We start from the raw sequence: 27,662 nt of genomic DNA on the forward strand, positions 1-27,662 counted from the left end.
TTTTCAAAGAAATTAATCTTTATTTGAAAGGAGACTACTTTTCCTCACACGTATCCTCTAAAGAACTCTATACAATAATAGCCTGCTTAACTATTGTCCCCATACAAAAATTTCTAACAGCAAAGTATACAATTGCTCTAAGTAATAAATAATAGTTGTCCTTCACTGATTAAGGGAATACTTAAATTTCAATAAATTCAACACAAACATCACACTTTAAGTCTTAACAGATGTATTTTAAATACAACATGTTTTGTAGGAGTCCACAAGCTTTCATCTCTTAAAAAAATGACATAATTTTTAGGGTTCAAAAATTTTGTTCTTCCAAAGAAATGAACAAGTGTTTTCTTATATAGCTTCAAACTTTCTACACTCAACTATTTGACTGCTCCATGCCACCCCAGACAAACTTGACATGACTGAACTACTTTATGTGTTATTACCTTCCCCAAAAGAAAGTTAAAAAAGGAGTTCGTCGTAAATGGAGGTCTCTAGTATAATGTCTAATACAATACCTAACACAAAAGAAGCTTTAAAAAGATCATTTCTTTCCTCATTTGATTAGCCAGGAGTTAATTTTCTGTAAAAGCAAAGGAAAGCAAAAAAAAAGAAGAAAAGGAAAAAAAGAAAGAAAAAGAAAAAAAGGAAAAAAATCGTTTACAAAGTGTAACACTGGGGGTTCCTTTTTTTTTACTTAAGATGTGTAACTACTCAAAATGACAACAATTACATCTTTAAGGGGTGGAAACAGCAATACAACTGACAAAGTGTAGATGGTGAATAAACCGAAGATTTTTTTTTAAGGGTTCTTTTTAAGAAGTAAAAAGGATTAGAAGCTTGGGGAAATCCAGAATTCAACAAAAAACAAACTCAAGACCCAAAACCAAACCAAAACAAACCAAAAGCCCAAAAGCAAACCAAACCAACACACACACACACACACACACACACACACATACACACACACACACAAAGAAAGAAAAAGATGTCCTCATCTGCAACCATTCCGTGTATCAATAGCGTCCTGAAAGAGAGCAAAAAACAAAAGTCAAAATGACAATTACAGTTTCACTTGTCTATTTTTTGTCCAACTATCAATAATCTCCATTTACCCTAATTTTCTAAAATAAACCATTAATTACAAATGCCTCTTAATGCTACAAAATAAAAGTATACGTACTTGGGCTGTAGGAACGAGATCTTGATCGTGATCTGTACCGACTATAGTAAGGAGAAGGTGATCTTCTTCTGCAGGAAATAAAAGATTATTTAGCATACCACAAAATCACTCCATTGAGGCAGGTGGAAATAAAGATTCCCCATCATTCAAATACTATTACATTCTCTTTGTGCCAGTTAATACTATAACAGCAAGCATATCGTACAGCAAAATACTGGGCAAATACAGACAATTAACCTTCCTCAATCTTGAGAAAATCATCTTCCTCTACTTTCTCAAGAAAGCATAATCTATTTTTAAATATTTTTATTAATATGTATGAAACACAAAAGTGCCAAATAATACAACTACTATCTAATTTAGAACAGAAACTACAAATTAAAACATTACCTGTACCGGTAATCGTAGTCTTCATATCTGTCATATCCACGATCATATCCTCTATCATAGTAAGAATCTCGACGCCTGCCACCTCCTCCACCTCCACCACCACCTCCACCACCGCCACCGCCACTACTACAGAAAAATGTAAAAAATTTTTACATCAATGTGATTATTTTCCAGTTTCATTTAATAACAATTGGTACTTAACCAAAATTGAGGAGGCAGGAAGATAAGGGAGAAAGAACCACTCTTTTCAAGTCAGTGACCCCCATGTCTCGCTTTGCTGACTCCAGGGTATTACTCTGCTTTGGTTTCCTATTCATTACATAAAAAACCAGGAATGATTTCAGAAAACTCTCAAACTATAAACTATTCTTTTATTAATGCACTACCCAAATCAGGAGGACCTTTTCTTTTCAAGAAGCAGAAATGAAATACGGTGCTGGGAAATAGTACCAAAATGCTAAGATGTGAGTGATGACTAATTCAAAAACAATAAACATCAAGCACTTAAAAAGGTTAACGACCCTGAACAGCAGAATTAACTACCTTACACTGAGGCCCAGCCCTAAAACAATTTCAAGCTCTGGTTTTAAATCTTCCGCAGCAAATTTAAACCCTTAAGCACTTTATCCTGTAATTTTTCCCAACTCCTAATCACAGGGACAGTATTTTCACTTTAGTTTTTGTAGGCTCTTCTGACCACATCTTACATTTTCCCCAAGAAGGTTTCAAAGTAACTGAACGCCTATACTCCTTCTTTCTTTCTTTCAAAGCTTTTATTTATTTGACAGAAAGATAGAGAGAGAGGGAACACAAGCAGGGAGTGGGAGAGGGAGAAGCAGGCTTCTCGCTGAGCAAGGAGCCGGATGTGGGCCTCCATCCCAGGACCCTGGGATCATGACCCGAGCTGAAGGCACACGCTTAACCACTAAGCCACCAGGCGCCCCCCCCCTTTTTATAAAAGATTTCATTCATCCATTGGACAGACAGTAGTAGTAGACACAAATAGGCAGAGAGGCAGGCAGAGAGAGAGGAAGGGAAGCAGGCTCCCTGCTGAGCAGAGAGGCCGATGCGGGGCTTGATCCCAGGACCCTGGGATCATGACCTGAGCTGAAGGCAGAGGCTTTAACCCACTGAGCCACCCAAGCGCCCTTTTTAAAAAAATTTTCTTTCTTTATTTGATAGAGAGAGATCACAAGTAGGCAGAGAGGCAGGCAGAGAAATAGGGGGATGCAGGCTCCGGCTGAGCAGAGAGCCTGAAATGGGGCTCAATCCTGGGTTTCTGAGATCATGACCTGAGCTGAAAGGCAGGGGCTTAACCAACTGAGCCACCCAGGTTCTCCTCTCCCTCTTTCACTTTTTTTTTTTTTTTTTTAAAAGATTTTATTTATTTATTTGACAGAGAGAAATCACAAGTAGATGGAGAGGCAGGCAGAGAGAGAGAGAGGGAAGCAGGCTCCCTGCCGAGCAGAGAGCCCGATTCGGGGCTCGATCCCAGGACACTGAAATCATGACCCGAGCCGAAGGCAGCGGCTTAACCCACTGAGCCACCCAGGCGCCCACCCTCTTTCACTTTTAAGAAATACTTTCTTTAGGGGCGCCTGGGTGGTTCAGTAGGTTGAGCCTCTGCCTTCAGCTCAGGTCATGATCTCAGGATCCCGGGATCGAGCCACGCATCAGGCTCTCTGCTCACTGGGGAGCCTGCGTCCCCCTCTCTCTGCCTTTCTGCCTACTTGTGATCTCTGTTAAATAAATTAAAAACAAAACAAAACAACTTTCTTCAGTTATTTTATATATGAAAAAAATTTATAAAAGCCTCTATTTTCTGCATGATGTGAAAACTGGCTTAAAAAAAAAAAAAAAAGACACGACGCCTGGGTGGCTCAGTGGGTTAAAGCCTCTGCCTTCTGCTCAGGTCATGATCCCAGGGTCCTGGGATCAAGCCCCAGGTCGGGCTCTCTGCTCAGCGGGGAGCCTGCTTCCTCCTCTCTCTGACTGCCTCTCTGCCTACTTGTGATCTCTGTCTGTCAAATAAATAAATAAAATCTTAAAAAAAAAAAAAAGATCACAGGGTTCTGGGATTGAGGCCCACATTGGGCTCTCTGCTCTGCAGGGAGCCTGCTCCGCCCCGCCTTGCCCCTCTGCCTACTTGTGATCTGTCAAAAAATACATACATACATACATACATACATACATACACACACACACACACACACCCTGAAGAGTAAAACTCTTCCCTATCCACAAGGCTTCCAAAGTCACATTAAGAACAGAAAGAGAATACTTAAAAGCATACACCATTTTCCTAGTATTTAATAATTTTTCTATTTGTATAGCACCAAGGAAAGAGCCAGGAATGACTTTAACTTTTGATTCTTATTATAGGAAAAAAATAATTTTATCTTTTGATTAATCAAAAGTTTGCATACATTTCTGGTGAATTTCTGGCTTTTAGTTTAGCTTAAAAAATCTGAAATCTTACTGAGTTGGTCTGCCCATGTAGATGCCAGGTGTAGGTGTGTGCGCTCTCTTGGTAATAGAATAATCCACTCGAATTCTTCTACCGTCCAACTCCATTCCATTTGCCCTTTCCATAGCCTTTAAAGGAGAATAGGCACAGAAAGTCATGCATAATTCACTAATGGGAAACTACAAAAACTGCAACAAATTTAACACATTTTCCACCTGAAATTTTAAAAATTAAAATTCTCTAAACTTCTTTCCCAAACAAGAAGGGCCAGGATTTTACATGGAAATCCTTGCTTACGCATGTCAACAGCATTGAATTTTCTTATGTGCACACACACACACTTATTTAAACATGCCTCTGCTGAAAGACTGGGGGCAGCTACTGAGAAACATACAAGTTGGGCAACTCAAGTCTAGGCAACTCCAAGCAGAAACTGCAATTCAGGGGACCAAGTCTAGGTTAGCAAAAAACCATTTCTTAGGTAACACACTGCCATCTAGTGAACTCCAAATATAAAAGAACTTCTAAACCTACCAGTAAGTGCTCCTGTCTTTAAATCTGCACTCACATCCCCTATCACTCTGTCCTTCAGCACGAATACCAATAAATGGGATAGTAACTCCAACTGCTCTACCACATTTGCAAGTTCCTTGGAATTAAGGTAAAATTGCCATTTTCATTTTATTTTATAAAGAAACAAATCTGACAGGGTGGTTACGGGAGGACTCAAGAGCTAGGACAAATTTCTTAACAAATTTTGTATTAAAAAAAATCTTGGGGTGCCTGGGTGGCTCAGTCATTAGGCATCTACCTTTGGTTTGGGTCATAATCCCAGGGTCCTGTGATCAAGCCCTGCATTGGGCTCCATTGCTTGGCAGGAAGCCTGCTTCTCCCTCTCCCACCCCCTCTGCTTGTGTTCTCTCTCTTGCTGTGTCTGTCAAATAAATAAATAAAAGCTTAAAAAAAAAAAAAAAAAAAAAAACTCTTGGGGTGCCTAAGTGGTTCAGTTGGTTAGGCATCTGCCTTTGGTTCAGGTCACAATCCCAGGGTCCTGGGATCAAGAGCAGGGAGGCTGCTCCCCTCCCTGCCAACCCCTACCCCCTGCTTGTGGTGTCTCTCTTTCTCAAATAAGTAAATAAAATCTTTAAAAAAAAATCTAATTGTGATATTGTTTTATACTTCACATCAGATATCTTACTATTTTAAAAATTGAAACCTGTATCTCTTAATTGAGAAGAGAAATAAATGACAAATATGTAACCAAAGTAAGTCATAATGTTTGATGGGGGAAGTGGATAGCTTAGTGGGCTGATGTGTCCCAGCTCTTGATTTTGGCTCAAGTTATGATCCCAGGGTTGTGAGATCAAGCCCCACACTGGGCTCTGCACTGGGCAAGGAGCCTGCTTAGGATTTTCTCCCAGCTTCCAGCTCATGCATATACATGGTCTCTCTCAAATAAATAAGTAAAATTAGAGAATGCTAATTAGAATGTCTATTACATAAATGACTTACAACCTGGAGTGTTATTTTGTCACAATTATCTGGGGTTTTTCAACCTCCAACATTATTGATATTTTTGGACTGCTAATTCTTTATTCTGGGTGGCTATCCTGTACATTTTGATTTTTGGCATCATTCCTGGCCTCCATCCATTAGCATCTACTATTTTTGAAAGATATGATAACTTTCACTATCTATTCATTTTTTTTTTTTTTTTAAGATTTTATTTGAGAGAGAAAGCAAACAAAAGAGAGAGAGAGAGCAGGGCGCCTGGGTGGCTCAGTGGGTTATGCCTCTGCCTTCGGCTCAGGTCATGGTTTCAGGGTCCTGGGATCGAGGCCCGTATTGGGCTCCCTGCTCAGCAGGGAGCTTGCTTCCTCCTCTCTCTCTGCCTGCTTCTCTGCCTACTTGTGATCTCTCTCTGTCAAATAAATAAATAAAATCTTTAAAATAAAAAAAAAAGAGAGAGAGCATACGAGGCACAGAGGGAGCAGCAGACTCCCTGCTGAGCAGGGAGCCTGACTTGGGGCTCAATCTCAGGACCCTGGGATAATGACCTGAGCCAAAAGCAGAAGCTTTACACTGAACCACCCAGGCAACCCAGATATGCTTTTATAATGACTGATTGTGTTGCAATCAAATGCTCTTGATGCACAGATCAATTACCAACTACTATCACATGTAAAATAGTACATTTGCCATTTACTAGGTTTTTTGTCTGTTTGTTTTTTTAAAAGTAAGCTCTATGCCCAATGTGGGGCTCAAATTCACTACCCTGAAATCAAAAGTTGCATGCTCTATCAACTGGGCCAGCCAGGTGCCCTGCCATTTATTAAAATTTGATTGAAACAACAACAAAAACATCACTTACTTTTTTAAAGTAATGGAGCCCAATATGGGGCCTGAATTCATGACCCTGAGATCAACACATGAGCTGAGATCAAAGACTGGGATATTTAATCAACTGAGCCACCCAGGTGCCCCAAAAAGGGTTTGATAAAACTTTAATAACGAGCTTCAAATTCCTTAAAATGGAATTTTCTAACCCAATCACTATGAACTTTAGTATAGCGAAAGCAAGCCTTACTGCTCTCTTTATCCAGTATCTATACATTAAAGCAGCACAGCTTCAGGGGCGATTGGGTGACTCGGCTGGTTAAGTGTCTGACTGTTGATTTTGGCTCAGGTCATGATCTCAGTGTTGTGATAAGGAACCCCGCTTGGGGCTCAGCACAGAGTCTTCTCGAGATTCTCTCCTTCTCCCTTTATCACCCACTATGCTCTCTCTCAAATCAAATCTTAAAACAACCCGAAACAATTCTATGTGTATTTTAAAGAACAAAATGACAGATGAATATGAAAACAGAAAAACAAAGCTCTTTGTCTATACATGGGGAGCTAATTCTATACAAAATTAAACAGATCAAACAAATAATTTTTTTTTTAATTTAAAAAATATTTTAAGTAATTTCTACACCCAGCATAGGGGTTGAACTAACAATCCTGGGATTAAGTCACACACTCCGCCGAGCCAGTTAGGCACTCCAAAATCTCATATAATTTCTAAAAAGTTAGCTTAATCATCTGCTTGGAATAGGAGAAATGTTTAGTCAAAAGAGGACCTTTTTTTTTTTTTTTTTTTTTTAAGATTTTACTTATTTGAGAGAGAGAGAGATCACAAGTAGGCAGAGAGGGACGGGCAAGCAGGCTCCCCACTGAGCAGAGAGCCTGATGCGGGGCTCGATTCCAGGATCCTGAGATCATGATGAGCTGAAGGCAGAGGCCCAAACCACTGAGCCACCCAGGCGTCCCAAAAGAGGACATTTATATACTTTACTTTTTCCATTAACTCAAACACATATACACTTCTGTTTACAAAGCCAGATTTCAATCAGGATATGCCTATACCAGAAAATATTAGTTGGAAAGTGAAACTGGCAATTTCCAATTTAACAATGAAAGGAAATTTTTTCTGTTTTTGTTTTTTAAGATTGATCGACTGATTTGGCAGTGAGATCAAAAGTAGGCCCTCAGGCAGGCAGAGAGGTGGAAGCAGGCTTCCCGCTGAGCAGGGACCCTGACTCTGGGCTCAATCCCAGGACCCTGAGAGACCAGGACCTGAGCCGAATGCAGAGGCTCAACCCACTAAGCCACCCAGGGACCCATTTTTTTTTTTTAAGATTTTATTTAGGGATGCTTGGGGGCTCAGTTGGTTAAGTGTCTCCCTTCAGCTCAGCTCAGGTCGTGATCTCAGCGTCTTGGGATTGCGCCCTCTCCTCCCTGCTTCTGCTTTCTCTATTTCTTTCACATAAATAAAATCTTTAAAAAAAAAATTAAAGATTTTATTTATTTGATAGAGTGTGTGCGCACGTGCATAAGCAGGGGGAGTGACAAGGAGAGAGAGAGAAGCAGGCTCCCCACTGAGCAAGGAGCCTGAGGAGGGGCTCGATCCCACCTGGGATAATGATCTGAACTGAAGGCAGATGCTTAACCTACACTAAGCCACCCAGATGGTGCTAAAAGGAAGAGTTTGAACCAAACTCAGGTTAGGGAATGAAAGAGAACAGGTTATAAAACGGGGAGACTATTAGTCAACTTTTAACAATATAATCATGCACATCAGAAAAATTTCAAATTGAAAAATTATAAAATTATAAAAACAAAATTACCTCCTTTGAGTCATCTATTCTTTCAAAATAAACAAAAGCAAATCCTCGTGACCGACCAGTTCGCTGATCATAAACCACATTGACACCACTCAATGGTCCATATCGAGAAAATACTTCACGAAGATCTCTCTCTGTTGTGTATAAACTGAGGCCAAACACTCCAAGACAAGTGTTGGGATCTGGATTTGCCTGGTGAAAAAGATGTGATTTAATTTCAAGCTCCAAATTGAAATAGAAATTAATTAACATGAAATACTTTGCTTAGAACACCCCTCTAATACACAAAGACTATACTATTTCAAGTCCCTTGGGAAAGAAAAATTTAAGAGGAAAAAAACCAGACGAGCTATATTTTTACAGTTCACAGTACACTCAGGCCCTCTTTGGAGTATACTGCCATTGGAGCCTGAATAAAAACATCCCCACCTTTCTAGCCCAGCAATTTTCAGAATGTATCCTAAAAATCTACCGTAGTTTAAAGCCACATTTATGGTTTATTCAAATGTTTTCTAGCTTACAGATTTGTACTTAATAGGACTTTATAATTGCTGATTAAGACTTTCCTCCATTTTCATTCTTACCAAGGGTATTCCTTCAAACTTCCCACTAAACAGATTTGAAAAATCTATGTACATATTTCAAAACATCATGAAATAGCAGACTCCATCAGAGTTAAGTAATTCAGCATCATATGGTGGAAAAGCACACTACAGCAGTTAAGCACAGGAACTTTAAGAGCCAAGCAGGCTGGCTGAAACCTGGGCTCTGCCAGTTGGCCAAAAACCAAACCTCAGTGTCACATCTCCTAAACTCTTATCCATTAAATGTACTGAACAACTGCATAGTGCTCAGTATGTGTTAGCTGTTATTACTACATCTATTTCTTGTCAGCTTCCCTTAATCCCCACCAAAACCTTTTCATCTCAATATTCTCAACTCAGTTTATGCTTTTGATCTTAATTCTCAGAACATGTATTCCCCCCAAATTTCTTTTAACTACTCAAAAGTTAAGATAATATATTTAAATGTATACAAACAATATTCATACAATTAATGATGTTTCTGGAGTACCACTTTATTTATTTTTTATTTCCCAAGTAATCTCTATACCCAGTGAGGGTCTCAGACACATAACCTTGAGATCAAGAGCCACATGCTCCACTGACTGAGCCAGCCAGGTACCCTTGGAGTAGCACTTTAAAATAATGGTCTAATCTCATGAAAGTAAGATATTATGCTATGACTAAACACACAAAGTTTTCAGTAATTTTCATAAACCACAAACCCTGCTGCCTGTATGTCTTCTCCGGTTAGACATTGGAGAATGACTTCGGCTTCTTCGACGCCGGTATTCTGGTGTGTATGACCTACTTCGAGATCGTCTCCTATGAGAGTGAGAATGGGATCTGGATCGAGTGTAACGTCTATGAGAATGCCTCCTTGACCTCGACCTTTGAGAGAAATACATTTAGGTAAAAATACTGAAACAAGATGGCTAATGACAAGGATCTACACATGTAACCCAGTTCCCTTCAGAGGAAAGAATATTCTTCCTTTTGTTATCTTAATCACTACAATCATCATGTTGTTAGTCTATTCTTTCTACACTTTCTTCACTTTACATTACAAGCATGTTGTAACTCTACCTTCTTTAAAAAGTAAAATATAAACTAGCCCTAAGGAAATCCTGCAGTATTCTGTGACATGGATGAAACCAGAGGACATTATGTTAAGTGAGACAAGTAAGTCACCAAAAGACAAATACTGTGATTACACTATATACATAAAGTTCTTAGGGTAGGCAAAATCGTACAGACAGAGTAAAATGGTGGTTGCCAGGGGCTGGGAGGAGGGAAAACAAGGAGCCACTGTTTAGTGGGTATAGAATTTCAGTTTTACAAGCTGAAAACAGCTCTGGGGACAGATGGTGGTGATGCCTGCACAATGTGAATGTATTTACTATCACTGAACTGTACACTTAAAAATGACTGAGATTGTAAATTTTATGTGTATCTTACCACAACAAAGACAACACAAACCACCAACTACTGTTACTAACACAGTAAAATCCTTTGATTCTTACCATCATATCTTCTCAATATAGTTCTATATTCCCTTCACTGTTTCTTCCCTTCACTATTCATTTCACTGGAAATGAATACCATTTCCTTTCTAATCTTTCTTTAGCCCACTGCAATCTAGCTTCTGCTAAGTTAATTCAACAACCTAAATGCCCATGTAATAGTTTTCATTTCTTCTAGCTTTCCAGAGGACCTCACCCACCCTCCACTGCTGCTTCCCTAGTTCATCTCCTATCTCTACTTTAGTCACTAATTTTCTTTGCCTCTTAATGCAACAATTTCTTTCCTTTTTTGTTTTTAAAGATTTGAGAGGGACAGAGAGCACAAGGAGAGTGGAAAGGCAGAGGGAGAAGTGGGCTCTCTGAGCGAGGAACCCAATGCTGAGCTCAATTCCAGTAGTCTGAGATCATGACCTGAGCTGAAGGCAGATGCCTAACCAACTGAGCCACCTATGCACCCCTTACTGCAACAATTTATTTACTGTTCATGTAAGCCATCCTTAATAAACATCTTGACCAGAAGCGATCAGTTTTTTGTTTTGTTTTGTTTTTAATGTGGGGCTTGAACTCACAACCCTGAGATTAAGACCTGAGCTGAGATCAAGAGTTGGATGCTTAACCAAACTGAGCCATCTAGGAGCCCTACTGGTATTCACAGTCTTACAAAATAACTTGTTTAAGATGTTCAATAAATGTTATACATGCTAAGGGCCAGAAAGTTAAAAAAGACAGCACACAGGTGAAGGGAATAAAAGTAGTAAGGGAAGATTATTCAAAACAAAGAAGGCTAATAATAATGCTGGGAGACAAATTTTACTAGATAGATAAGGGCAAAGTGTTTTAGGAATGGCAAGAGCAAAGGTCCCTTGGCAAGACATGGAGATCTGGTTCCTAGCAGATTTAGTATACTTTTAGATACTTTCCATTTTCCTTAGCACTAATTTATAGCCTCAATGTAAAAGATAAACATTAATAAGAAAACCTCTCATTTAACATATCAATTGTTATTTTAATTTTTTTACAAGATTTATTTATTTGAGAGAGAGAGATAGCACACAAGCAAGGAGAGGGGCAGAGGCAGATGGAGAAGCAGGCTTCCCTGATAAAGGGCTTGATCCCAGGACCCTGAGATTATAACCTGAGCCAAAGGTAGATGCTTAACTGAGCCACCAAGTGCCCCATCAATTATTATAATTTAGTAATGAAAAATGAGACATTAAATACCATTTAAGAGTAGCTAACTTTCCTCTAAATCAGATAGTGGTAAGCATTATGAAAAAAAGACTTAAAAGAGCATGCATGCTCTTTAATGTTCTCAGGTGACGCTTCGGCAGAGAATAAATCAAGTTACTGAATATATGAGGGAAGAAAATTCTATCTAGGCTGGGAGCAGCAATGCAAAGATACTCAAATGAAAATATGCTAATTTGTTTGCATACCCAAATACAACACAGTGTTACTCTACACATGTAGATTTAATTAGAGTGGTTAGTAAATCAAGTTGGATCCTGGATATGATAAAGACAGCTGTGGACTCAAGTACAGTCCTTCAATCCTTTGGTCTCATGCTCCATTGGCAAGCAAACTCCATACAAAGACAAATTATGTCCCTAATCACGAAATTATGATTTACTGAACAACTGTCCAGGTTGTTTTTAAAACTGTCTTTCACCCACCCCTGTATACCTGGAACATCTGATACAGTGAACTCTGCAGTGGTTCACTGGAGTTTTATTGTCAGTGGAAATGATAGTGGAGGGGCTCCTGAATCACCCAGAGATTGGGGCTCCAGATACACCCAGCTGTATCTGGCCAGCTCCACCCTGAACACACTTAGTCACAATCTTCAGGTAAAGGATATAGCTAGAATATGAATCTTGAGAAATCTTTTCAAATCATTTCGATAATTAATACAACATAGATACATCAATGCTCTCTGTACTGAATTACATGCTAAGTCTCTGATGGAGAAAATTACATTTTCGTTGCACAAATATTGTTGAAATAAAATCAAACTCCAATCCTCAGTGCCAATACATTTAAATCAATCAAAACATTTATGTTAATAGCTAGTAACTGATAGGTTAACCAGGCTAAAAGATGACCGGACTCTGCCTTATCTAAATCTTTATCTGGGGGCGCCTGGATGGCTCACTGGGTTAAGCCACTTCCTTCACCTCAGGTCATGGTCTCGAGGTCCTGGGATCAAGCCCTGCATCAGGCTTTCTGCTCAGCGGGTAGCCTGCTTCCCCCTCTCTCTCTGCCTGCCTCTCTGTCTACTTGTGATCTCCATCAAATAAATAAATAAAATCTTTAAAAAATAAAAAAAATCTTTATCAGGAATGTTCACCTTTTTAAAAGATGTATTTATTCATTTGGGGGTGGAAGGGAGAGAGAAAGTGTATGAGTGGGAGAGGGAGAGAGTAGCAGACTCCCTGCTGAGGTGGAGTCTGATCCAGGGCCCAATCTCAAGACTCTGAGATCATAATCCCATGTTGAAACCAAGAGTTGGTGCTAAACTGACAGTCGCCCAGGTGCCCCCAGGACATTCATTTCTAAACTCTAGGGTTTAAGAAAAATTACTTCATGATTTTGTGAAATATCTATGTAAAACACAGCAAAAATAAGGAACTTGGTAAAAACTACATGGCCCTGAAAAATCCAAGGAAAGCATCTTAAGTATTATTTTAAGGACACTTACCTGGATTTTGATCTTGATCGAGAATGGGATTCTGATTGTTTGGAAACCCTTGATGGACTACGAGATCCTGACCTGCTCTCCGATTTTACACGAGCAGGCGTTCCCGTTGGAGATTTTGACTGAGAGCGAGACTCCTAACAAAGAAGACAGTATTACAAATGGCACTGGTCACGTAGATGCCTAACACCTAACATTTTAAGTACCGTAATTATTATATTGATTGCTCCTGAAAAACAAATGGTTAGGCAACACCCTCCAGAAAAAATTTCAGCTCATTAATAACCCATTGTTAATACTGCTAACTGTCCTCAGTAATTCCCTACTTGAACCAGATCACCAATTCTCTATTAACTAAGAAATCATGCAAATTCATCTACAACTTGATCATACAGACACTGGAACATAAACCATACATTTACTTAACCTAGGACCCATTCATTCTTCCAGATTCTTTTAATTCTACTTCACTCTTGCTTTCTACTTCTCTTCATTCTTCATTGAGTTTTTCATTTTTCATACTTCGTGTATTCTTCCCCAATTCAAACAATTCAAAATAGCCTTAAAAAAATATTCAAGTGCTTCTATCTGACCAATCTTCTGTTCAATTTTTTCCCCCATTCAATTTTAATTTTCTGATCTTTAATACTTTTCATTAGCCTTCTTTTATCTTGATTTATCTTCCACATTCTTGGAAAAAACTCTTCAATTTCTTCACGAACATTAACCTTAATGGAAAAAGAACATTTAGTATATTTAAGCACGTGGGGATTATAAAACTCTGCTGGAGTTCAGAATGTTATCTATCAAATGGAAAAGCCAGCAGGTAAAGTGCAAATAACTAGCTTATTAAAAAACAATTTTATAATCTTTAAAATTGTCCAAAGTCTAGTTTCTAACAATTAAAGAGAATTTACTGAATTTCTCTAAATGTTTTTACCATATTCTTCACCCTCCTCCTCCCCTTTCATGTTTCATCCTAGTTCCTAAAATGTGAACATTTTTAATATAAATACTTAACTCAAGCATAAATCTAACATTAACTGTAATCACCCACCACCTATGTCTTAAGGTTTTAGCTTATAACTTGAAGATTCTTAGTCATCTTAAAATAAGCTTTCACTAAGCCATGCTAAGATACCAAGGTACAGTTAAAGCGAAGCATTCTAGGCTGAAATTTGAACACACCTACCTAAACTCATACATTACAGGACACATGCTGAGGTTCAAAGAAGTAAAAAAATTAAATTAGTGAAATTACTAACATCTTTTTCCAAGTATGTTTGACCACTATCTTTGCATACTCCACCCTAATCAGAAACCTATGTTCTGATGTAAAAGAAGCATAAAGAAAAAACTAAGGGGAAAAGAGGGCATGAAATTCTTAAAATTTCCCCTTTGGTTTGTAAGTTACTAATACATGTAATTTTGCAACTGTGCCATTTTAATATTCTGTATTATTCATGAAGTATCATAACATACAAAAATACAAAATTAGTTATCATGGTCTTTACTTCTTGATCCCACCAATTCCATTCATAGTTTTGTGTATTTTATGCAGTTATGCATATATACATACTCCCTTCAATGACTGTATCCTATATCAGAAAATTGACTGGCTTCTGAAAAAGTTGGATATAAATGAAAACTCTCCAAAATCAAAGGACTTAAAACTGATTAAGAGACTTTATAAATTTGATAGGTATATGAGGCATTTATAACCAAAGTAGGACAGTCCATTTGAGCCTTGATTATTAGTGTAAACAATCACCCCAACTTCACACCATTTTTCATTTATGCCACAAGACTACCTATCACACAGCTTTCTTAAGACTTTCCTGCTACTTTGAGTTTAATGTCGAAAGACTTATTTACCAAGAACTGTACTAACGCTGTTAGGCCTACTTATTTTTCAGATGCAGACAAAACTGAAATATATAGCTACCTTTCTGTTTAATATCAACCTTTCCCATTTAGCTACCTACAATAAGTCTTTCACCACATCTCTGATATTCTCCTAAATTTCTCGACAAATGCCTGGAGCAGGCACAGCAATTCAGGCTTCTTCATTCAGTGAAACTGTAAAACTGGAAACTGTAAAAGCAGCATATTCAGTACTTAAAAAATAAAGTAATGGCTAATTTGCTTGTAACTGAAGAATCACACAGGATAGTTCATTAAGCTGAGAAGAATATCTTCCCCTCTCTCAGCTTTCCCTTCTATAAAGTTGATCCTGTGGTATAACATTTATGATACTGTTGAACAGCAGTTGATAGAACAGTATCTATGAACATCACCACAGCTCATGTTATACATATATTTCAGAATGCTTTGCATTCTATGACACTGTAACACCTTGAATTTTACAAATATATAAATCAAAGTCTTATATTAAAACTCAAGATTTATTCTTAAATGCTTTCACGAGGCTTTCTAGTATATGATAAAAATGTTATGGTCCAAATGTGTGTACATTCAATGTCCCAGTCTTCCCTCAAATTTAACAGTTGAAAATTGCCATTTCTTAGGAATTAATGTAAACAAGGCTACTTAATAACATCTTAAATTATAAAGTTTAATTTTCAATTCTGGCATAGGAACTCATTGGAAAAAATGAAAATTTCCTTTTGGTTAATAAAACATTAAGAGTATCTTTTCAAAGAGTATCTTTTCAAGATTATCTTTTCAAAAAAAAAACAGAGTATCTTTTCAAAAGACATTAGGATACTTTAAAAAAAAAAGTCTTGCTTTTTATAATTAAGATGTCACAAATACCTAATACCTTCTTTTGTGGTCATCCTTCAGTTTTTATACCAGGGAAACCTGAATCTGCATAAATTTCTTCATGAAATCATTCAAGGTTAAGAAACAGTCTTAACTCCCTTGTAACCCCTAATTTGTCACTATCATTCTAACTTCCAAAAACAACTTAGAAACTTATCTAAAAAGATAAATCAATACCTGTCAGTAAGTTTAACTCAAAGAATAAACTACAAAGCATAAAATAAACTTCTAATTCTTCAGAATTATTTTTACTGCAATACAAAAAACAAAACAAACAACCCCCCCCCATCATTCTAAGAACTGGTAGTTAAGTCTTCATGCACACAAAAATGGTCACACGAATATTTGCCATTTTTAAGTAACTTTGTTTTTTAAAACCTAGTACCAAGGGAGTACCATTTTCACCAAACTGTGCTGTGCATTAGAAACCAAGGTACAACAAGTCCTTTATGGACAAATGCTAGATTATTCTTTTCTACCTTTGCCTCGTCTTCATTATGAAATGATAACTTCAACTTTTTCCAAAGAAATGCATTAAACTATTCAGAATTTGGAAACTGAATTGAAATTCCAAACAGAAAAATAAAATACTAAGAAGGGATGTTACCTGTTTCAATACCCTCTACTTAACCTACTCTTAAAGCTGTCCCATCAAGAAATTCTGCAAATTCTTAAGTGGATCCAGCACCCATTTAAAAATATGCTGTCTAGTTGAAATGGGCAGACTGACTCAATCAAATCATATCCACATTTTTAACAACAAACAGGCTTCCAGTCTACCTTACCTATTATAAACCAGAAGCCAGGCAGAAAGTTCCCACAGTACAACCTGCTTAAACGGTGTTATGTTTGTTCTCTTAACTATTCTTTATTATCAAGGTACCTCATGTGGTAGCTGAAGGACACAGCCAAACCCCCCCCAAAACAATAAACAAAACAAAACCAAAACGCTAACCATGAATACTAAGTACCACAGCGTATCCAATTCAAGCAATCTGTGTTAAAATACAGCTGCATTTTACACACTGTAAATAACCACAACCGTGCACTATTCCTTCAATCAAGGCAAAGGTTATTAAATATATGCACACATTGTTGCAGAACATGAACAATTCCTACAGTAAACAATTGAAGACTTATCTTTTAATACAGCTAATATCATATAATAGGTGGAAGAAAAAAATTCCAACAATATATATGCTTAGTACTTAAACCCCATTAAAATAAACACATAACACATAAATGTTAAATTGTAACCCACTCTATTATTATGGCAACGTGAATTCTATGCCAAGTCACAGTGCCATGTTTATACAAATTCACGTCTGTAATAGCATAAACTTTTAAAACAAACTTTCTCAAAATGTATTTTTTTCCCACTATTTTATGAAATTGGAGATCTATTTCCATAGAAATACATTAGTGCATTTGGGTAAATTTTATGTCCCAATGGGGGAGAGGTACTTAAATTACTCCAATAGCTTGTAATATTTACTGTACTAAGAACTTCATTTTGGGGGGTTTAGGGGAAACTTCTGCTTATCCAATTCTTTAATTTCAGTCTGCATAAATAGCAGTTCTTGAGTATGACGGACTCTTAAGCTTATAAAAGAAATACTTCCACTCTCTTCTTAACCCATTACTGCTATTAAAGCAATTCCTTAAAAAGAAAATATCTATATGCTGCATTCTAAGTGAGATTAAAGCAGTCTTTTCTTCTGCAAAGACTCACAGATATTCTAACAGTCTTTACATTCTCTAAAGTTTAAAATAATTTTGGAAATACTTAAAGAAATTACGTAGGAATCGGCACTGATGCATACATTACCAAATTCAAATTATTCTCAACTGTGAAATTACCTGTAAAATTTATATCATCTTTCATACAAATTTTAAATGATTTATAAACCAGCTATCTTATACATCATGATCAACTGTAATGTCCAAAAAGTTTAGTTATATTAAAAGCCAAAGAGTAACAACTAAAAGCAAACTTTACTAAGAACCAATTACAGAACTTTCTACTTGGGTTCTCATCTTCTAATATCATGGGAATATTTATGAATCTTGAGTAAGAAAGACTACAGGGCCTTAATTTAAAGAAAGTTAACTTCTTCTACCTCAGATTGGTCAGGCAGCTGTAGTCACTTATACTTTTGGTGAAAAATGATTAGACAACAAGGATTATACACAACTACATAATGACATTAACCTAAAGGTGAGAGGGGGAAAAACCACATTTCCTTTCATTATTCCCCTCTCAATTTTTTTTTTTTAAACAATGTTTACTGATTCGTTTCCCCATCTGATCATTGCCATTTTCTCACCAGCACTTCTGTCCTGCTATATTTATTACAAAGGTCAACAAATAACAATCGATATTAACTCATTTAGCATGCAAATGTATACCTTTTACAAAGGTCCCAGGGTTAGTAATTTGACGCCTGAGCACCCACTGACAGTATCAAAGAAAAGGTTTGATACATTTCACTGTTAGGAAGATTCTAGGAAGTTATTATGTTGATTATTGATGGCCATTTCACACTTGTTATACTACATATGCCATGGTTAATAATTTCAGTTCACTTACAAAAATAAATCCATAAACAAAGACCATCTGTATTTTTTTACAACTCTCATTCCTAAATATTTAAATCCCTTCAAATTCCTTCAGCTATCAGGACTTTTTATTTTCATTTTATGAATGGCACAAACCATTAAGCATCCATGACAAATCTGTGCACTGCAGGCACATTTAGTTAACACAACTTCTTTTAAAAATCCCTTCTACTTAAATTAAGCAAATTAGCACCCTTCAGTGAAAGAGTCTCAAATATTAAAGTCTGAGCATTAAAATGTTTAAGTTTACAAATTCTTTGCTTTAAAAAATGACAATAAAAAAGCATTAAAATTGCATAAATGATAGGACTTAACTTTAATAAATTAAATCCAAGACCGTGTTGTCTTGGGTTTAATACTGTCAGTCTCATGAGAAAGGAAGTCTTACCCTTTTGTAATAGGTTGATGAGATAGATGAAATTAAACTGAAAAAACTAAGTATTTTTAAAAGCTAAACTGCTGACCTGACATTCTTATCTGTAAAACAGAGATTCTATTTGTATTTCTTTTTAAAGGAAGGGAGAAGGTAAACCTCATTTGTGCCCTCACATTTATTAACATTTCATCAACAGAAAAATTAAAAGCCTAGTTTAAGGTTTTTTTTGTTTGTCAGTAACCAAGATGGGTTTTAAAGATTTTATTTATTTATTTGTCAGAGAGAGAGCGAGCGAGAGCGAGCAGAGGCAGACAGAGTGGAAGGCAGAGTCAGAGGGAGAAGCAGGCTCCCCGCGGAGCAAGGAGCCCGATGTGGGACTCGATCCCAGGACGCTGGGATCATGACCTGAGCCGAAGGCAGCTGCTTAACCAACTGAGCCACCCAGGCGTCCCCCAAGATGGGTTTTGAATGGCACAGTCATCACACCCATTATTACAAATCAGATTTCAGAAAGAAAAAAAGCTTCCCATATTTCTGCTATTCTTTAACAAAATATCTTTACATACATTTTAATTCCCAATGCGTACAGAGGAATCTGTATTTCGCTTTACACTTCTGTCATCCAGTCAAACCATCTAATGTATTACGAAGGGGGAACACTAGGGGTTGCTTAAAAATATTCTAGCTACAGGATGCCAGAACTCTGAATAGGAGGCAAGTATTATTTTTCCTCTTCAATAACAATTATGGAGTTGTAAGATGGATCCCTACATGAGAATCATAAACCTCTATTAAAAACAGTGGGCCACGGGGCGCCTGGGTGGTTCAGTGGGTTGGGCCTCTGCCTTCGTGTCCTGGGTCCTGGGCTTACAGTCCTGGGAGGCTCTCTGCTCAGCGGGGAGCCTGCTTCCCTCTCTGTCTCTGCCTGCTTGTGGTATCTCTCTCTGTCAAATAAATAAATAAAATCTTAAAAACAATGGGTCACTGTATGAGAAAAAAATTGGGCTTAACATTTTTCTAAAATTGGTTAGAAAAACAAATTAGGGATAGAGGGTAAATAAAATGGCAAGGAAAGCTTAACACCATTTCCCTTAATTTCTATGAAGGAGACTACAATTTTTTTTGAGACCTAAATCCTATTTTAGTTGAAGTTGTGTGAAGCAAACAACTCTTTTTAATGATGACGACAAGCAAATTTATAGCTCAAGTGCCAGCCACACTTTCAGCTCCAAAAGACATTTCCACTTAAAATATTTCTGTTAAGTTGATACACATGTCCCCAATAAATTGCTTTAATGAACCTATTTATTTTAAAGGCACCCCTCTTCTTCTGGATCCCTTGAAAATGTCTCATTCATTCTTCATATCCCACTGCTGTCCTGTTTAGAGTTTTCATAATTTCTTTCCTTAAATAGTTCAAGTATGCTTTGCTGCTCCTCTAGTACCAGTTCTTCTGTTCTTTACTAAAGTCCTTTCATTATGCCACTCCCAGAATTAAGAATCCATATATGCCTTTTTACAGCATATCGGATTAAGTCCAAATCCCTGTATCTAGAAATAAAGACCCTCCATTATCTGACTGCCTATCTAGCAAATCTATCCTCTCACTACCCCGACAAATTCTTCACTGTCCCATCCATCCAATCAATCTGTTCCCTAACCATAAAATCCAACGGGAGTTTTACATATTAAGTAAAGCATTCCTTTTTCCTAGCTCACAAAACTACTCAACTCCATTTCCTAAATTCCCTATTAATTCTATCACAGGACACTTGATTATATACTTACTTTTACCCAGATATGAGCTGTCAGCCATTTCAAATTGGAAGTTTTTTCCCTCAAGAACACCTGACTTTTACTAAAAAGGCAGATGCTCAAACAGTTTTACTTCAGGCAGAAGGGAATTTTGATTGGTTAGCTATTGGGATTACTTATCACAAAATTCAACCAATTATAATTCAACCAATCCTAAAGTTCTTTTACTCCAGTCCTCTACAATGGAAGAGATAATCTATAGTTTTTAACAAACACTCTTAATGTGTCTGAGATGCTGAAGTACAGTGTGCTGCTTTTTAAAAAGGAAATCAAAACATATACAGCAAAGTGTATATATGCAGTGAGCAATGGACTCTGACCTGTAAACCTGACTCCTGGCTACATGTTCTTATAGGCCTCAGTTTTTAATTTCTAAAAAGGTATGAGTACTCCAACCCTTGTAAAATGATTCTAAGTAGTACATTGGAAAATATGTCAATGAACTGATGGTGGGGTAGTAAGATTAAAAATTGCTATAAAAGGGCGCCTGGGTGGCTCAGTGGGTTGGGCCGCTGCCTTCGGCTTGGGTCATGATCTCAGGGTCCTGGGATGGAGTCCCGCATCGGGCTCTCTGCTCAGCAGGGAGCCTGCTTCCTCCTCCTCCTCTCTCTCTCTCTGCCTGCCTCTCTGCCTACTTGTGATCTCTCTCTCTGTCAAATGGATAAATAAATAATCTTTAAAAAAAAATTGCTATAAAAATAAGAACTATTAGTATTAGTCCTGTTTCTTCAATGTGTTCTGCAGTCTCTAGAAAATTACCCTCTGATTCTAGGTATCTTTTCAGTAAGATGGGGTTAATATGTACTATTTATTGGGGCGCCTGGGTGGCTCAGTGGGTTAAGCCGCTGCCTTCGGCTCAGGTCATGATCTCAGGGTCCTGGGATCGAGTCCCGCATCGGGCTCTCTGCTCAGCAGGGAGCCTGCTTCCCTCTCTCTCTCTCTACCTGCCTCTCCATCTACTTGTGATTTCTCTCTGTCAAATAAATAAATAAATAAATAAATAAATGTACTATTTATTCCATAAATAAAGCAAATGAAATCTGACCTGTCAATGTTTCCTCTACTTTTAGTTTAAAAAATTTGAAGTGTAACTACTTAAAAAAACAAAACTTCCAGAACATCATTGGAAGAATCCTGTTTTGAGCCTCTCTAAATGGTCATTACACTTAGATATAAAGATAACACAACGTATTCTATAAAACTTTTTTTAAAAAAACTGGTTTGTGGTTAGCAGATAAGAAATCACAGTAGTTTAAAAACCAAAAGCACTAAAAATAAACAAAACAACAACAAAAAAACCCAAAAGCACTAGTGAGTATTAAATTAAGAAACAATTTAAAAAAAAAAAGAAAAAGTACACTTCAAAAAGCTTCTGGCATTCTTCTAATTCTTTAACCAATTACAAATAAAGACAATTACCCCAACCTACAAAAGAAAAAAAAAGTGACAGGTAAGGACAGGCCTATTCAATCTGCTGAGTTCATTTACATTAAAATACACTTAGGTATCACCTGTCAAAAAATATTGTCATGACCATAAACACTGCAAGAGGGGGGATTGAGAACTCCTTTTTAAACTAACAGAATATTAATGCCTACATGCATTTTAGCATAAACTGGGTAGGAATCTTACATATATTGCTTTCTCAAGTGGTTAATGTGACAGTTATCTAGAACTTGTTCCATTCCTTGACAACTAATTAAGACGTAAAAACTTAAAAGGAAAACAACGTCCCAAATAGCAGTACTCTTCACTTTCCCACAAACGAAATAAAAACAAACATTACAAAAAAAATAAATTTCTGTATTAAAGTCAATGGAAGGAAATATTAATGGATAGAAAAATTTCTTTCCGTAACTTCCTCACATGATCAAGAACAAGCAGCTTGCAATCACCAAATACTTTTATTACAAGATTTTTAAAAAGTTTTGCTCAATCAACACCTCATTCTAAGAAAAAAGCAGGTTCAACTACTCACTTGTATCTGTGATTTAGATTTTATTTTAAAAATCCAATCTTAAAGGCATCAAAAAGTAGTTTCGTTTCTAACCCATTTAAACCTTTTTTCTCAAAAAGAACAAAAGCCTAAATCCACCTTCTGATTTAACTGTCTGGTTCCAAGTATTTATATTATGAGCTTCTAAAAAAGACAAAATTCATTCCATCCGAGCACACACCTTAAGTGTTTTTATGCGTTTCCCCTAGTGACTAGAATACCAACACAACAGCAAGAACATGCTGCCTGGGGATTTTCTTTCCAGGATTTCATACTAACCCACTTCCACCAATTACCACTACAGGAGGGTAACTTCAGAAGTAGAACTCCAACTATCAATGTTCTACTACATCTAGGCTGAGGAGAACATATCTTTGTGATCCTTGTATTTACTGACCCCGAATAATGGAAATCCTTGAGCTCCCTTTGTAGGTGGATGGGGTGTGAAGAAAAATGGAAGGAGGTCTGTAATTTTCAATTACAGAACAGTGTAAAACTGACTAGCTATTTTTAAAATACTGGGCCACAAAATTTGTTCAGTTATGTAAGATTAAGAGTTGTTTACCGTAAAAACCTGTAAAGAAGTGGTTTTTAGATGAAAGATCATAGGAAGAAAAGCATTCGAAGTTGAGATATAAAGGAGAGAGAAAAAAACCCAACATCATGGAATTAGAAAAAAATCAGGCGTTATAGCATTTCCACATTCATTTTGAAGTGAAAAGAAAGCAGAAGGGACATTAAGGGAAAAGGGCTCCTTGCGTAGTTTTCCCCTCACAGCTCTCGTCTTAAGAACGCTTAAGGGTCGGTGCGGTCGTTGACTAACCACTTCATTAGGCTCGTCCCACCTTCAACCTCAAGGCTTTCGCCTTTATAGACGCAACGCCGCCGGTTCCAACAGAGACGCGGCCGCTCACTGCAATAGAGAGCCAAGGAGACACAGGCCCCAGCTAGTCCCACGCCAGCTTCTCCCCGCCCGGACAACAGCCCGCCGCAGTTTCGACCCCGAGACCCTCTACGATGCTCGGGGTCGCCAGAACACCTCAGGAAGCACCTACCACTATCCGGCCGGAGGGGAACTCCCTGCCGTCTCCTCCCGCCCCACCGCGACTGGGACCCACTCCTCGGAACAGAGATAAGGAAGCCTCAGGGGTGGGGAGAAGGGAGGGCGCACTGCGGGGTGGGGGGTGGGGGCTCGGACCCAGGAGTCCAGGTATCAGTCAGTCTCCAAAAAAGGGGGAGAGGGGTTATCCGCGGTGTTTGGGGAAAGAGTGGAACCCAGAAGCCATCTTGGTATGTAAGGAAACAACCGCGATGGCTCCAGAGGCTGCTCCCCGCGGGCCCCCGCAGGACTCCCCGCAACCCCGCCCGACCGCGCTCGTCCCCGTGAAACCCCGAGCATCGGGCCGCCGCCGAAGACGGCTCCCGCGGCTTTGTACTCACTCTGCCCTCGAAGTTGTTCTCCTCTACATCACTCATGTCGGCCAGGTGCTCCCCAGAACTAAATAAGAGACAAGTCTCGGCTTGAGGGCCGATGGCCTAATCAACCGCTGACTGGACCGTGGGGAGGAGGAAAGAGTCGGCAACAACGGCCGCTCCACTCCACTCCCACTCGGTCGCAGGCTCCGGCAAGATGGCGCCGGCCCCGCCAGAAACCTTCTGGCCTCCCAGTGCGCGACGTAAGGGGGCGGGACGTCTCTGTGGCGTCACTAGCCCCGCCTCCCGCGAGGATTTGTGGCGGTCCCGGCCTAGCAAGGGGAGGGTAACCTGTGTTGGGAGTCTTGTTGGGTTGGAACAGACTTCCCAGCAGAGTGACCTCCCAACTTAGGACCCCTTTCTAACACGTCAGTTCTTTTTCATTAGCCAGATGAGCTTTTATTGACGTTGGCCCCTTTAAATATTTTCCGAATGGATTCTGATGGAACAGAACTGGAGGCATATACAGTATAAAATGTTCCTATTTGGGCGTATTTTCAGCACTCTATTACTTTTCTTCAACCTTTGCCCTTTGTAACGCTATCAACATAATACACGCACAGTTTGGCTTGTAATAAGTCAGAGTTCACTTAGCTCCCTAATACTCTTTGAGACATTTCCTTACAGCGTTGTAGCCAAGACTTCTCAAATCTACCCATTTGGTTCTCAGTCGTAGTAATAATGTGTGAGGTGATTTTGAACTTTTAAAATTCCACAATTTTAAAAATTAGTTTCCTCATAAAAAATTTTCCCTCGTAATATTTTGTGATAAAAGAATTGACATGGACCTTCAACCACAGTTCTGTTAGGAAAGTTAACTGAACGTATGGAGGGAGATTGCTATTCCTGAGCAAGGTTTCAGGATAATTCTATTATTGATAAAACTAAACATATATAAAACCTGCCTTTAAAAGAGGTGTTGATGGGAGGCCGGGGTGGCTCAGCCCGTTAAGTGGCTGCCTTTGGCTCAGGTCATGGTCTGGGGGTCCTAGGATGGAGCCCCACATCCGGCTCCCTGCTCAGTGGGAAGCCTGCTTCTCCCTTTCCCTCTGCTGCTCCCCCTGCTTGTGCACTCTCTCTGACAGACAAATAAAAATCTTAAAAAAAAATTTTTTTTAAGGTGTTGAACTTTGTAATGAGGGAATCAGTCTGATAACAAATTGAATTTCCCAATCCATCTTAGCATCATTAAAAGAAAGAACCAGACTTTCATGTACCTCTTGATGTGATGCAATAGTGAGTACACAGAGCCTTCCATAAAGTATCTGTGATTCCTTCAAATTGAACTCAAATCTAATTAAGCCTTAGTTCTGACCAATAATTTACAGGAAATACAAAGAATAGAAAAATAAGTTTAAAAAATCAGTAGGAAGGAAGTAGTCTGATTCCACAGAGCAAATAACTTAATTTCCCCAGCAGAGTAAATAAATTGAAAAACATGGGTATGAGGAGAGGTGGACTATTAAAGACTTTTAAAAGAGTTTTAAGAGACATAAATAAGTACCTCATGATTTTGGTTAAAAAAAAAAAAAGACTTTTGAGACAGCAAGATTTGAATAAGGACTAGAAATTTGATGATATTGAGGAATTAATTTTATCAGATGTGATAATGGTATGGTGAATATATTTTTTAAAAAGATTTTATTTATTTATTTGACAGACAGAGATCACAAGTAGGCAGAGAGGCAGGCAGAGAGAGAGGAGGAAACAGGTTCCCTGCTGAGGAGAAAGCCCGAGGTGGGGCTCAATCCCAGCACCCTGGGATCATGACCTGAGCTGAAGGCAGAGACTTTAACACACTGAGCCACCCAGGCCTGGGTATGGTAGATATATCTAAAGAAAAAAGTTTTTACCGTGAAATGACATATCTGGGATTTGCTTTAATTTTTATTATTTTTATTTTTTTGAGATTTATTTGAGAGAGAGAAAGTGCCTGTGTGCACCTGTGCATGTGCCCTTGAAGAGGGAGTTGGGGTGGGCAGAGGGAGAGGGAGAAAGAGAAACCCAAGCAGACTCCATGCTGTGCCTGGAGCCAACACGGGGCTGGATCCCATGACCCCAAGATCAACACCTGAGCCAAAACCAAGTCTGTTGCCCAACAGACTTAGCCACCCAGGTGCCCCTATTTTTAGGTTTAAAAGACTTTATTTTTAGTAATCTCTACACCCAATGTGGGGCTCAAATTTACAACTCTGTGATCAAGAATCACATACCCTACTGACTAAAACACCCAAGCACCTCCATCTGGGGATTTGCTGTTTTGTTGTTGTTTTTAGAAAGGGAGGTAGGAAAGGGCAGAGGGAGAGGAAGAGAGAGAGAACCTAAGCAGGCTCCATACACAATGCAGAACCTGACTCAGGGCTTATCTCAGGACCCTGAGATTATGATCCAAACTGAAATCAAGAGTCAGATACTTAACCAGCTGAGGCACCCAGGTGCCCCTGGGATTTGCTTTAGATTATTCCAGAAAAAAACCTCCAAATTAATAAATACTGTACCTATGGGGAAGAAATTATTTGTTAAAATTAGGTAATGGGGGGGCATGCCTGGCAGGACCCTGGGATCATGACCTGTGCGGAAGGCAGACACTTAAGCAACTGAGCCATCCAGGCATCTCCCAGAAGTTTTTTTTTTTTTTTTTTTTTTTTTTTTTTTTTTTAAATATATTGCAAGAGGGGCTCCTGGGTGGCTCGGTGGGTTAAAGCCTCTGCCTTTGGCTCAGGTCGTGATTCTAGGGTCCTGGAATAGAGCCCCGAGTCAGGCTCTCTGCTCAGCAGGGAGCCCCCTTCCCCCTCTCTCTGCCTGCCTCTCTGCCTACTTGTGATCTATCTCTCTCCCTCTGTCAAATAAATAAATAAATAAAATCTTTAAAATATATATATTGCAAGAAACTACTTTTCTTGTGTTGTATTAAATGGCTAATGAGAACACTTTTAAAAGGTCAAAAACTTTATCACAACTTTCAATAAATAACATCTCAGAGACAGTATTTTGAAGGACAATAATTATTTGAATGTACAGGTTCTATTTTTTTTTTCTCATTTTGAAATAATTTTGAGCTCATTTAAAAAAATTATAAAAGTAGTTCAAAGAATTCTCTTCATTCAGCTTCCTCAAGTGTTAATATCTTACAAAACCTCAGTACAATTGTCAAAACCAGGAAATTGACATAATATTGACTAATCTGTGGACTTTATTCAGTTTCATCAATTGTTCCACTAATATCCCCTTTCTGGGCTAGGATATAACCCAGGATTACACACTGCATTTAATTGTCCTCTCCCTTTCATCTGAAGAGTTGCTTAGTCTTTGTCTTTCATCTTCAGTCTTTGTCTTTTATGACCTTGAAACTTTTGAAGAGTACTGGCCAGCTTTTTGTAGACCTACTTCAATTTGGGTTTGTCTGATGTTTCTCCTGATTAAATTCAGGTTGTGTGTTTTGACAAGAGTATCACAGAAGTGATGTTGTAGTCTTCTTGAAGCATGATATCTGAAAGTGCATGATCTCCATGTTTTATTATGGGTGACATTAACCTCAATCGTTATTTATCAAGTGGTATTTTGTGGGGTCACACCCCCAAGATGGCGCCGGTCGCGCCCCTAAGATGGCGCCGG

General features: G+C 38.4%; 1 protein-coding gene across 7 annotated transcripts; it reads right to left on the reverse strand.

Annotated features, from left to right (window-relative positions):
- TRA2A (transformer 2 alpha homolog) lies at positions 1–24,235 on the reverse strand. 7 transcript variants are annotated; one of them, XM_045062781.1, is made up of 10 exons: positions 24,015–24,233; positions 23,398–23,487; positions 13,412–13,712; positions 12,988–13,121; positions 9,492–9,657; positions 8,207–8,395; positions 4,050–4,165; positions 1,571–1,696; positions 1,181–1,248; positions 1–1,024 (listed from the first exon to the last, which is right to left on the reverse strand). In XM_045062781.1, exons 5-10 carry the CDS (start codon positions 9,522–9,524, stop codon positions 1,014–1,016), a joined length of 543 nt encoding a protein of 180 aa, XP_044918716.1. In that variant the 5' UTR covers positions 9,525–9,657; positions 12,988–13,121; positions 13,412–13,712; positions 23,398–23,487; positions 24,015–24,233; the 3' UTR covers positions 1–1,013. The 7 variants fall into 7 exon arrangements, with proteins under 7 accessions (XP_044918716.1, XP_044918715.1, XP_044918717.1 ...); XM_045062780.1 differs by having other exon boundaries at positions 13,401–13,712; XM_045062782.1 differs by lacking the exon at positions 13,412–13,712.
- Between the last annotated feature and the right edge of the window lie 3,427 nt (positions 24,236–27,662).

Source organism: Mustela putorius, unplaced genomic scaffold (assembly GCF_011764305.1).
Source record: "Mustela putorius furo isolate JIRA1106 unplaced genomic scaffold, ASM1176430v1.1 tig00003845_pilon_pilon_pilon, whole genome shotgun sequence".
In the NCBI taxonomy this organism is placed as follows: Eukaryota; Metazoa; Chordata; class Mammalia; order Carnivora; family Mustelidae; genus Mustela; species Mustela putorius.

Coding starts and splice junctions, on each gene's coding strand:
- TRA2A (XM_004743333.3), bottom strand. CDS start 24,050: ATGAGTGATGTAGAGGAGAACAACTTCGAGGGCAGA. Junction 8,396..9,491: donor GAAGACATACAGGCAGCAGG/GTTTGTGGTTTA, acceptor CTTTTTCACCAG/GCAAATCCAGATCCCAACAC. Junction 4,166..8,206: donor GAATAGATGACTCAAAGGAG/GTAATTTTGTTT, acceptor TCTCCTTTAAAG/GCTATGGAAAGGGCAAATGG.